This window comes from Cyprinodon variegatus, unplaced genomic scaffold (genome assembly GCF_000732505.1).
Source record: "Cyprinodon variegatus isolate N-32 unplaced genomic scaffold, C_variegatus-1.0 Scaffold611, whole genome shotgun sequence".
Lineage (NCBI taxonomy): Eukaryota > Metazoa > Chordata > Actinopteri > Cyprinodontiformes > Cyprinodontidae > Cyprinodon > Cyprinodon variegatus.
In genome coordinates, this window is record NW_015151064.1 from 490,755 (window position 1) to 504,410 (window position 13,656).

A 13,656-nucleotide genomic window follows, 5' to 3' on the forward strand; every position below is an offset into this window, starting at 1 on the left:
ACTACAGTTTGTGGACTTCCTGATAGTAAAGAATTACAATAGTCCAGCCTTGAAGTAACAAATGCATGGACTAGTTTCCTAAAGGGCAATATATTTATCTTTTTTTGCAACATTCAATAATATTTATTTCATACGTGTGAAAAATATAATTTATGTTTTCAATGGTATTTAAAAATATTTAAGAAGGGTAAGACAGCGTGTTGTTTCTAGACTGAATGAAATTCAGCAATCTAATATTAAACCAACTTGAAGACGGCAGAGTCCTCTAACAGAATCAATAAGAACAGTGTCCAGATGAACACATCCTAGTGAAAATAGCTATAGACACATACATGGGCCTGATTCACACAGAAATATTATTTTAGTTTATGTTTGAGAAATCCTGTGATCATCCTGGGTGTGGAAAAAATATTTTCTCTTTTTCCAGTAAAACTTTTTAACTCTTTTGGAATGACTCTGACCTGGATGACTGAGAATCTTCACCAGCTCTTCTTCCAGTATTTTCCTTCCTGTCAACTTATTATATAAGCATGCAGGTTTATATTATTTGGTTAAATCTTTCAGCTTTAGATTATTATTAAGACTAAACTGATGAATAATCCTCATCCTTAATATAAGACCTATAGTTGACATTTCACAAATCTGTTCTGCTAAGTATTCCTCTCCTCCAGTGTGACAGAAGCTAGAGTACACAATCTGAGACCTGGCCTGGGAATTGAACGTGTCCTGCTCCAGGTTAAAATTGATAAAACCTGACATTTGTCTAAAAAGTGTCTGCACAGCCGTTTTTCTCCCACGTTCACATTTGATAAATGAGGGCCACTGAGGCTCCGCACTACAGAGCATGAAAAAACAAGGTGTTGTTGGGAAAAGGCTCATGTCAAGGCAGGACACAGATCAACTGGTGCACACTTTTATGTTCCCCAGGTTAGATTACAGTAATAGTAACAGTAAAAAAAAAAAAGATTTAGCTCATCCATAATACTGCTGCCAGCCTAGCAGGCAATGCCAGAAAAATGAAGCATACCACAGCAGTCCTTAAATCAGTTTACTGACTGCCTGTTTGGAAAAGATGGATTTAAAAAATCTACACATCAATCTGTGACACTGGATGGTCATCATGGGCCTGTATGTAACACTGAGCAGCCGGTCAGGTAGGAACCTTGTGTATGAAGTCAGTCTTCTGATAAATAACAAAATGCAGTGAGGTTCTACGCTCCTGGAGAGGTGCAGTAAAATTATGTTCTTTTTATTTCCAAAATTAATAAAAAACACTGAATTTTCCTTAGACTGTTTTTGAACTCTATTTTAAGGCAACTCTTCTCATTGCAAGTTACTGTCATGATTTTACTAAGGTTCAGACCCAAATGCAGAAGACCAAACAGGGAGACTAGGGAAAAGGTTTAACAGGATTTATTGAAGAGATAATACAGAGAGAAGTGTTGTTCTGAACACTGCTCAACCGGAACTGAAAAGTGAGGGGAAGACACAGCGGTTAGTGGGAAATTTGACTCGTGAACTTTGAGAAGAGGATTTGGTTGCTGACTCACGTTTCCAAAGAAGTTCATAAATCCTTGACTCCAGTCTGTATGCTGATGTTCCAGTGTTTGTCTGATTCGGTGGAGGGCGGAACAGGGTTTACCCAGAATGCGATTGTTAACAGGTGAACGGAGAAATTGACTGCCACTCAGATTTCCTGCAGTACTTGAACGGGTCGTAATGGAGATGAATCCCTTTCTCAGTGTGAAGCTCAAACGATCTCTTGGGGAAAGTGGATCCAGACCTCCTGTTTGAACCCCAACTCAGTTTGTAGCTCAGTTGATCCTTCCAGGGAGAGAAGGTCCGAAAAATGCAGAGAGGCAAAGACAAACAATGTTGAAACTCAGGTTGACAAGAACTCAGTTTGACTCAGCAAAAACTCAGCTTGGCTAGAGTACCCAAAACTGGCAAACACTCTGGCATCGAGGTAGTGGCAGTCAGCAGCTTAAGAACACTCCGTTAACGAGGAAACCATCAGCAGGTGTGTGAGGAGGCGGACCAGAACCAGGCGCCTCCTGGTGGCGGAAGGGAGACAAACACAGAAACACAAACACACAGAAAGGAGTCCTGACAGTAACTCATAGAGACATGACAGAGTTTTCTGATGATACTGCCACCTGTGGCCGAAACTTAGAACTGCAGCTCTCCCTGCTCATTCACATTGCTCAAGCTCGTACTAATCAAGTTTTATTAAAAACATTTTTCCCCTTTCCTTGAGTCGCCATTGTTGTCTGATTTTAGCAGGATGCTTCTGAGTGTCCACACAGTCCATCTCGATTATATAAGGGTTGGACTTATTTAACATGGATGGGCTTGAAGTCACATTAGCAGAAACATCATGGGACTCCTGACCCCAACAAAGTAGGTTCAGCTACAATAGGGTACAGGCTTACAAATGAATCACCACTGACCTACTGAGGTGAGAGTATGCTCATCAAACAATGTTTTTAGTTGTAAAGGGTAAAAAATTGGCTATTTTAAAGAATATTTTTCAGTAAAACTAAGGTATGTCTCTATAACAATAAGGAAATATACAGAAAGATATACTTTTTTAAATTATTAGATTTTTTTTGTTTTTTATTTTGCATTCCACAACTTTTTTTTTCAGGATATAGGTATTAAATGACAATTATGATTGTCTTAAGGAGTCTTATGTTGTAGTTGGTGACACTGGCTGACAATCTGCTCAAAAAATCAAAAACAGTTTTTTTCATGGATGTTTTCCGATGGAGTTTGAGCTGTTATAAGGTTAGTGCTAGAAAGAAACCAACACAAGACACAGGTTACTTTTCTGCAGAAGAGGAGAGTGGAACCAGACGGAGAATGACTCTCACTGAATGTCCGAGCTCAACTCTGATAGGACATCTCTGTCTTCTATTGTCGGACTTCAGAGAAGTATCAGGAGGGGTCAGAACTTTACACATACAAAGGGGGGGTGTAGGTTTATTGCAGGTGGTGAGCAGTCACCTGCAACCGCATGGCTTGATGACAACTCCAAACTTTATTTATTCATTTTATAGTAAAACCCACCTGTAGATTATATTCGGTACATATCCAGCTGTAAATTTAGTTCATAACACTAGTGATCTATATATTATATTCTTTATTTATAATAGTATTCATCTCTATACTCATTCAGTAGAAACCCATGTCCTGTATTTATGGAACCATTATTTATCCTGCACTGGCTGCTATTGCACTTCTGGTTAGACCTAAACTGCGTTTCATTACCTTAAACCTGTACCTATGTAATGACAATAAAGTTGAATCTAATCTAATCTAATCTTTTCTGGGAAAGCCGTTTGTTTTCGCCATTTGAAGTTAAAAACAACATAACATTCCTATCAGGCCAAATGCCTGTAACTTAACACAATTAAAATAATGACATTTACATTTTTCTAACAAGCTGTTTGGCAAAAATTTAGTAATTTTAGATATGCAAAACACATCTTTTCTTCTTGCACCTCACATCTGTGCACTCCTTTTTGTTGTGATGTCACAAGGACTCACAATGTGGCTGTAATGTAATGAAACATGTACTGCATATGAACTTCAACAGCATGTTGTTGAACTATTTTCCTGAAGAAGTAAATGGATCTGATGCTGTACAGTATTGGTGCTATATCTGTGCAGGTGTTACTGTGTCGCATGCGGTAAGAAAACCAATCGTGTTTTGGGTCTGATGGTCACAAAGCAGTTCGCCGCCTCGGTCACATTACTTGTCAACAGGAAGAGTTGATTGTTAGTTTGGCCTTTAATGGGGTTTAATGTCAGTAATGGAAGCATTGTGTGGTTCTCCAAGTATCCCCTAACATGGGGAAAAGGATGTTAGAGGATACGAGAGCTCTGAAAGCATGTTAGTGTGATGCCAAGATGTAACACGGGCTTTCTGAGGTGAGCTAAATTTAAGAGAGTGTAGACATACACTGCAAAATGAATTGGATCCATCTGTCTCATTTCCTGCCAAACCACCACTCTTTACTTTTTATCTCTCATCCCTCTCACTGTCACATCCAGCGCATCTCATGTCACCAAGATGGCTAACAAAGCAGACCTCTGTCTATAGAGACATCAAAGCATGATTGATGCTCAGGGGTCATTCTTCAAGGATTTTACCGTCTTTTTTCTTTTAACTCCCCGTATGCATCTATATATGCTCTCTTCCTGTCCCTGTCCAGGTGTCCCACGTGCTCAATGTGGCCTACGGAGTCCCCAACCTGTTCCCAGATCAAATGGTTTATAGGACGCTTCAGATCCTGGACCTGCCAGAAACAGACATAACTTCACATCTGGAGGAATGCAGCTGCTTCATAGATCAGGCCAGAGCACAGGTACAGTTCTGACATGCGGAGCGTCACACTGCTATGACACGAAGGCCAGGAAATAGGACAGTGATCTCTCATTTTAAATAAGAAAGTCTTTGTTGCAGGTTATGAAGACATACAAAAATGAATAATTCATTTGGGAAGATAAAGTCACTATTAATAAAAAAATAAATAAACTGATGCTGGTGAAAAATCTTAGAACGTAAACAGCAAACACAATGCTTTGGAAATGGCCTCTTTTTAAGCAATGCATCCATCAGTTGTCTTCACTCACGTATCTGTGCTCGGCCATGGGTGTTCAGCCTGCTGTTTATCTTCAAATGTCTGGGTCTGGATCGAGGGAGGGAGCCAGACGATTTTATAGGGGTGGCCAGGCATAGACTAATGTAAATAGAGAGTTGGACTAAATCATTCAATATCTGAGTTTCCTTTTTTCATGAAAAATATTTCATAGTGAATCTACATTAATCACACTATACCAACAAGTGAATAAACATACCCAACATCTATATTTTACAAATAAATCACTGAGGACACTCTAGATTTTCATGGATCGTTTGTTAACGTATTACACATAAATTAATGATTGTTGTTCTGCATCATATAAAGGTAGAAGCTGAATGGGTTTGTACATGTATGGGTTTATTTTTTTCTAATTGCATATAAGACATGTCAGCCTGTGAACCCCCCCCCCTCCAAATCCATGCAACTGCATCACTCTGTATTCATTTGTACATATAATTAATAACATTTTTATGAAATTAGATCAGGGGTCTTCAACGTTTTCCAGGCCAAGGACCCCAAAACTGATTGTGAGATGGAACAGGGACCCCCTAATTATATATATTGAATGAGATAGTGTTTTCTATCAAACTGGTCCTATAGTCACTCTATTACAGATAGAGTAATGTAACTAAAGTAATCCCTCCCTTGGATTATTAAAGTATTTCTGATTCCTCATTGATGGGACAGGTGTTGTGAATGAAATGGTACCCAGCTTGAAAGAGCTCCTGGGTGTCGCTGAATGTGTGCATTGATGACTGAAAGACATCTTCTGCCTCCATTTATCTGTTTACTACAGTGTGTTGAATTCATTTTAATGTGAATTTAAAGACATTTCAATTAGTGGAAGAACTTGCAAAAAAAGTCCAAACCAAAACTTTCGCGACCCTCATGCAGTACCTCCATGGAACCCCGAGGGGTCATGGACCCCCTGTTGAAGACCTCTGAATTAGATTATTTAAATGTGCATTTTACAATTTATCAGTATGATTAATTGTCATGATCTTGACCCTGATGTCTGGCCTGATTACTCTTGTCATTCACCTGCCTAGCTCCGCCCAGTTCTCATTAGCGTTCATCTGATCCACCTGTTTCAGCCTCTATTTAACCAGCCTTCAACCAGTCATCAGTGCCAGATTGGTGAGAGTTCTTTAGCATACCCGTGTGTTTCTGATTGACTGATCCTGACCCGTTCTGCCTCTAGACCTTTGAGCCTGCCTGTTTCGGTTGGCTGATGGATTCTGCGTGTACCGAACTGATTCCTGACATCCTCAATCACCTGGAATATTTTAATGAAAATTTTTCTTTACGGAACCATTTGCTATCCGATTATTAATCGACTAATTGAAAAAATAATCAACAGATTAATCGACTGGCAAAAGATTTGTTCAAACTACAGATGTTGATGCTCAATTCCAATCCTTTGTTGAAATCTTTTTTTTTGTCTGCATGATCTTGCAGACTACAACTTTGATGCGACAATCACCGGAATCCTGTCTGATCTTTTCATAGCCCCAACACAACGCGCATGAGCAGGGCAGAGTATTGGTCACACAGCTGCACGCTGTGTGTCTAACAGGGAAGCCGACCAAAACAGGAAAGAAAAAAGGGTGCTGGACTATTTACAAAAGCTTGAAACTGCTGCGTTCTGACTGTCATTGAAAAGGCAGATTTGAGTTGCATATAAGCTAAAAAATCCCATTAGGCTGCAGTGTGACCGTAGTCAGAGAGAAAAGCGATGCCTCACAGTTTTTTTTCCCTCTGTTAAAATGAATCACACGTGAAAAGCATCCATTGATTCATCCTTTGGATAAAAAAAAACAAAAAAAAAACAATGCAAATAAATTATTATTATTTTTTTTTTTACTGTTACACTGAAATAGATCCTCTCTGCATTTAATGCATCCACAGCCTCATCCACTTAGTATCCCTCTGAATATGTTGAATAAGATGAATTTTGTAACTTTGGTTCAGGTGTTGAAAACATGTCCCACTTCTTCAGCATGTTGGTTTGATGTGAATCACACAACCAGAGCAGTGAGTTGAAATCAACCACTTAATTTGATAAAAATATCTCATTTGATACAAGCATCATACTGAGATAAAGATAATCCTTGTATACATAACCTAAATTAATGCTATAAACCACCCAGCCAAAAATAAAAAAAAAACAGCTTGAGGGGCCTGGAACTACACCTAAACACCAGAGTTTAAATCCAACACAAGCAAAATATTATGGAATACTATCAAATGTATTAGAGTGTTCATGTTTAGTAAATGTTTTAATGTATTTAGAGCGTATTTAATAACTTTCTGCCAATGTGGATATTTTTTCTTCTACTTGCTTGATCAAACCAAGCAAATATGACCTCATCTAGCAACTTTGCTTGCTTAACCTCTTACACCCTCAGGGGATATAAATAAATTTCTGCCTGACAAAAACACACAAAAGTAAATAACTTATAGCCTCAGAGCTATTAGATTTAAGAAGAAACTTTTGGTACCTCTGTAAAGGTAAGATGTCATAGAATGGTTTTCTGGTGTCAGCACCATTGTAGCTTTGACCCTGCCTGAAATATTAGGGACAAAATACAAAATATTTTGCATTTTTTGAACCTCGCCAAAATTTTCTTTGAAATAAACATAGCAAAACACTACCAAAATATTATTTATAGCACAAAAAAATAGTACAGACTTTTAAATCTAAATGTTGTGTAAAAATATACCAAATTTGGACTCAATCAGATGAATCATATTTATTTTAGAATGGTATTAGTGAGAAATTTCTTAGGCGGAGAGGCTATTTTGGCACATTTATCCAAAAATGTCACCAAACTGTGCCAAATGTGTTTTTTACATCAATACTGGGGGTTTGGTAAAATTACGAGGTCACGTAGCAGCTGGACCCACCGGTGGGTCCGTAGGGTTCTAGGGGTTAAGTGAAATTCAGTCCTTATTCTATGCTATTCAACTAAAGATAAAATAATAATGTATTTAAAATTCAGATTATTTATAATTTTCTTGCCTGCCCTCTCTTTGGTTGCCTTAAAACCAGATATTTTACATACAAAAGCCAAACCCAATGCATATTGTTTCCTGGATATTTAATTTAATTTGATCCCTCCTGCAGGTTTTTCTAACACTCAGTGCACCTTAGAGTCATGTAGTTCATCTCTACAGAATTATCAGAGGGTCATAATTCATTTCTTTAGTGTTATCTCTTAACAGATGTGAATAGAAAAAAAAAATAGCCTCAGGATGTAAAAAGTAGAAGGAGCTTTAAGTATTCCAATAAATCTTTTCTCCTGACCACAGCAGAAACACACATAAAACACACTCATCAGTGCTTTATGGATTCCTCCAAGGAGAGGAACTGTATGAAATCGATTTAAACACATCTGCATCTACCTTCCCTCAGGAGACTGCTGCAACCTGAAAATGCCTTTATTCATATGTGTCGGCTAATTGAACATGTCAGCGTGCACACGCAGCTATTCTGCAGCCTCTCTGAGATGCATTCACACACGTTCACCACACACACACTCTTATCTGCACACCAGCACAAAGGTGAACACAGCCATCTGATTACTTATTAAAACACCTGGGTGTCTGGACCTTTTCTGCTCCATTTTGTCTGTAAATTATATCATATTAATGCCGAAGATGTTTTTTTTTTATCGTTTCTTGGAACAGAATTTGCAGCATGATGGGGTGTACCAGTGTGCGTCAGGAGACTGACCGATAGCAGAGCATAATGTGATGTGAGCCCTGATATGAAAACACTCAACTCAAGAGCAATGAAACGAGAAGAAAACAAGAAACTCTGACAAAACCAAATTAAGTCTCTGTGTTTGCTGCACTGGATTATGTTTCTGAGGCAATTTTCCTTCTGTAGAAGCTTTATTTATTTCTCAATAAGCAACATATGGCCTGATATATAACTGGATTGACTCCAGACATCTTTACAGACATCAGGAGAAAACAGAGGAGACTTCATGACGGACAAAACTTAGAAAAAAAACTAAAAAGATGCTGTTTGAAAAAAAAATATTGGCTTCAAAACGCCTATTAGATTAAATTGTATTTAAGTCAGTGGAAGTAATTGATTGGTTTATTTTTTTTAAAGCAAAACACAGGCAGCAGTGATTGCACATCAATTCCTGCGAGGCCGTTTAAATCTCCTGTCCCTCAATGGGTATTGATTGACACAGAAAATCAAAAATGTGCTTAGAGTTTCAGTTCCGCTCCATTTCCGTGGCTTTATCCTTCGATGGGAGGCTGAACAAAAGAGACAAACGTGTCTCGTTACTAGGAGAAGCTTTAGAGCTGGGGACCTTTGCACATTATCTTATGATCTGCCTTGATTTTCTAAAATCTATCCCATCCAGGCACCTTAGTTGGAAAACTAATTACATCAGCATTAATATTAATCATTTCGCAAATGTTGACTTTCACACATAGCCCCGGACTATGCTTTATTCTGTCTCTACTCACTTGATAAGCTCTGTTTAATGCTGTTTTCAAAGGTCTGTTTTTCTTTTTTTTTTTGATGAAAAGCAGAAATAACAGGTTTCCAGAGGAACAAAGAGGAGCCAAATGATGCTTCCAGCTGTGGTTTCTCCAAATGTGTCGCCATGGGAAACATGAGAAGCATTTATTAGAAAGAGAAAATTGTTTTTAAATGACACAAAATGTATCTGCTCATTTAACATTTAGTGTATCTGCGCAGGTGAGATAGCAGGCACTGGTTTTCTGCCATATAGCCTCATTTAAAAGAGTGTTTTTATAAATCATCACAGGTAAATATATCTGTTTTGGTCTGAATTTGTCCAAGAATATACGGTCTAATTATCTTTTTATTCAAAACAGAACTGAATGCTAGGTATGATATTTTTACCAAATACAATTTGTCCAAAACTAAACTGTAATTTAGAGCTTTGTTTAGTGCAAAGACTTGATGGAAGAAAATCTCATTATTAAAAGGATCAAGGATTAGTTGTAACAATTCTTATGGATTTTTCATGTCAAAAGTTGGAAAATCAGAAAATCAACATATTCCAACAAGTTGTGGATCCCTTTAAGACTGTTTCCATGACAGGAAATGGAAACTATAAAAGTAAAAAAGATTTTTTTTCTAATTTTCTTTTTACAATTAAACATAATTTACTTTTTGTAGCACTTCTTCTCCACCTGCTGTCAAAACTCCTGTCATGATTTCATCAAGAGCTGGGACCCACATGCAGAGAAACCAATACAGAGAGACCAAGGAAAAGTTTAACAGGTTTATTGAGGAGATTGTGAAGAATCCAATGTTGCTCTGAACACTGCTCAACCGGAACTGGAAAGTGAGGGGAAGACAGTGGTTAGTTCAGGCTCAGTGGGAAATTCGATTCTCTAACTTGAAGAAGAGAAATGGATTGCAGACTCACGTTTCCAGAAAAGTGGTTGACTCTTTGACTCCAGTCGGTGTGGGGGTGTTCCAGTGTTTGTCTCATTTGATGGAGAGCAGACAGGGTTTACCCAGAATGCGGTTGTTTGTAGGTGAACAGAGAAACTGACTGCTACTTAGATTTCCTGCAGTACTTGAATGGGTCGTAGTGGAGATGAATCCCTTGCTCAGTGTGAAGCTCAAACAATCCCTTGGAGGAAAGTAGATCTAAACCTCCAGTTTGAATCCCCAGCTCAGTTTGAAGCTCAGATGATCCTTCCAGGGAGAGAAGGTCAGAAACGTCCAGTTAACAGGATGACTTCCTGTCAAGAGGCAAAGACAAAAATAACAAGGTTAAGACTCAGGTTGACAAGAACTCAGTTTGACTCAGTAAAACTCAGCTTGGCTAGAGTACCCAAAACTGGCAAACACTCTGGGGTCGAGGTAGTGGCAGTCAGCAGCTTAAGAACACTCCGTTAACGAGGTAACCCTCTGCAGGTGTGTGAGAAGGCCAACCAGGACCAGGCGCCGCCTGGTGGAGGAAGGAAGACAAACACACAAAACACCACAAAAAACCACACAGTCATATAAACTTGATGCCTGTTGCCTGCTCCTTATTCTGGACGGATTCTTCTTTGGTTATTTTTTTTTTGTGGAGTAGAAGAGCAGCAACAGGACATTCGAGGTTGCAAAATGTAAACTGGTCGTTAATGAAAGAAGGAAGAACTTACAGAAAAAAATGAGCGGCAACCAGTGTGACCAGAAAATTCAGCGAAGGAGAAACAGAAGCCCACAGGGCTGATTTCCAGAAAAGGCATAAGGCCTTTCTCAACTTCCATACTTCCTAACCTGCTGATATTTTCATTAACCAATATAAAGATCATGCAAGATGATGCAGATTTGAAAGTTTTAAAGTGAATAAAAGTGGGCCTGAATTAAAAGGCCAAAATATACATTTAGCCACTAAAAAAAAGGATCTTTTTCCTGTAACGAAGGAAATTAATATAATAAATTGTGACTACAACAACTCTGTTACATATGTAGCAGGATTAGTGCCCATACAGGAAGCAAGTTATTGATGTTCAGATTGAAAAAACAAACCTATGTGAAGCTTTACTCTACCATTTTGGAACAGTTTGGCACAAATGCTGAAATTTGAAATTTGTTTTTGTAATTTATCATTTGGAATTCTGATATATATTTGGTTATAAAACCAAAAAAAAATTCGTTTTTTTTTTTCAGCACTCTTTATTTACAGTTGCCAGGATTCATATCATTGATGAAGTGTGAGTCTGTGAAACCCTAATAATACCTGCCTATTGTGTGTCAGAACTAATGTTTTCCAAAGTAGTTTTGTTCTAAAAAGGACAGTTTCACTGTCTGGATAAGAAGTCATCGTCATTAAGCACGTGGCAAAGAGTTGTCCTTGATTTCAGAACAAATTGCAATATTTTGATAACGCTGGAGCCATGGATGTCTCTTCATTTACAAATGTTTACTGGAATAACTGCCTTCTGTGACCCTAAGCAACTTCTTTGGTCTGAGTAAAATTATAATTTATGTCAAAATCTCTTGTCATGTCTCATGGTTATTTAATACATATACTTTATGAAGCGTTATTTAAAGAATTTGTCCCGAATGATCGCTTCTCAGGAAGGAATCAGGGAGAGAGATCTTAAAGGTGTAAACACAGAGATTTCCTTTCCATGCTGTTATTACACAATATACACACCAAGCACAGTTGAAAACAATGGATAATGACGTATGGCCTCATCTATAACAGTCTTTCCAATCAGGGAGTTTCATGCCTCCTTGGAAAGCTTGATTCTACAGAATCCAATCTGAGATGGACAGAAGCCCCAGTGAAACACAAGCAAGAGTAGCAGAGGTCTGTAATTTAGATTCCAAACATGGGCATGTTGTACTACCGTAATAAAGAATAAAGTAGGTTTTAGCCAAATAATAAGGTTGGACATATTTCAAAAACTGAATTTTATTGGGATTAAAATATATTTTGATGAAAAAACCAGCAAAGGTAGGACAGACTTTATTTTCTTCGCTTTGTTTTGGTGGTGTTTTATGAGAATGCCGCTCATCTTATCCACCAGCAGCAAGAGTCTTGTTGGCTTTCATTAGAAATGCATCATTCGGTGCTGCTATGTGTGTTGTAGAAACCAGGCCCACAGACACATAAACTGGGTGATAAATCGTATTTTGGCTATCAGGGCTTTTTGGCACTGTGTCGGAGCTGTGGTCAGCGGATATTAGAATGAAGCAGATGGTCTTGTAGATGAAGATCTGGACATATGATGAATGTGTGTCAGTCTCAGAGTTAGTCAGCTTATTGTTGTTAAATAGATCCACTCCCCATGAGAGGGGGCGCTCGGGTTTAAGTGGTTAAATAAATATGGAAAAGGCCCTGAAGACAGTTGACTGATTCAACAGAAAGACAATGAGCTGTGGATCATGACAGTTGGGTGAATTTTCTGTGCACAGAAAGTTAACAGCAAGAACAACCTGGAGTTGAACTTTTCCCTTCAAGGTTTAAGTCTGTTTCCCAAAAACACTTTGACAATAATGTACTTGTTCTTTATAATCTCTTTATAATCTATATTACTTTTATAATAGAAAAGATGTTTGTTAGTCCGGATGGAACACTAAAGTCTGATTAGAACTTTTGTTTAACAGGTTTACCAATCATTTTGTTTCCTTTCTCCAGGACGGTGTGGTGCTGGTCCACTGTAACGCTGGTGTGTCACGCTCCTCCTCCATTGTGATTGGTTACCTGATGTTAAGGGAGGGGCTTTCATTTGATGACGCCTACAACCAGGTGAAGCTGGCAAGACCGTCGATTCGACCAAACGCCGGCTTCTCTCAGCAGTTACAGAACTATAAGCCTTAAATGACAACCAACCAGCTGCTACTTTTATAATAGTCATGTCTAAAAAGAGTGATTTTATTGTTTATTGGCGATAGAAACATTACAGCTAGACTGAAAAACTCTTCATGTTATGTAAATCTGATTCTTTTGTTATTTTGCATTTTTGGGAAATAAACTGATCTTTTTATTTATTTTTTTCCTCAGTTGTATCCAAATCTGTTCTCCTAGAAAAAAAAAGAATAAAAAAAAAACATTTTAAAGTATCAAAAGGATTCATTATTGGCTGATTTGACAGATTACTGGTTATGCGTCCATCAAGTGAAGTCTACAAGAAGCCTATGTAAATTCTCAGTCATCTGTGTCATGGCAGCCAAGGAATTGACTGGAGGCAACTGGACTTCAGCTGAGGTGTTTTGAAGACGTTTTGACACCTACCCAGGAGTCACTAGAGAACTCTGTAAGTTTGGATGGTGTTAAGCAGCATAGAGGTCCATCCTCGGAACCAAATTCTTTTGGAGTCTTTAAATGTGTATGGTTTTTGTGTTTGTTCATTTAAATCATCACTTGCACCTCAAGAACAAAGGGCACACCTCAGATAACCAAAATGTTTAGATTGCAAACAAAGAAGACAGCTGGTTTTAAAGAAGGGTGAAGAAAGACCTCAAGGATTAATTTCAAAGAGGTTAACACAACCAAACTCA

General features: G+C 38.2%; 1 protein-coding gene across 1 annotated transcript in view; it reads left to right on the forward strand.

The window, feature by feature from the left end:
- Positions 1 to 13,117, forward strand: part of LOC107096283 (dual specificity protein phosphatase 19-like) — a 45,673-nt gene extending 32,556 nt beyond the window's left edge. The window contains exons 4-5 of the mRNA XM_015392871.1: positions 4,218 to 4,370; positions 12,794 to 13,117. Of these exons, the coding sequence (XP_015248357.1) occupies positions 4,218 to 4,370; positions 12,794 to 12,976 (336 nt within the window). The 3' untranslated portion in view covers positions 12,977 to 13,117. The remainder of the gene's footprint in view (positions 1 to 4,217; positions 4,371 to 12,793) is intronic.
- The last annotated feature ends 539 nt before the right edge of the window (positions 13,118 to 13,656 follow it).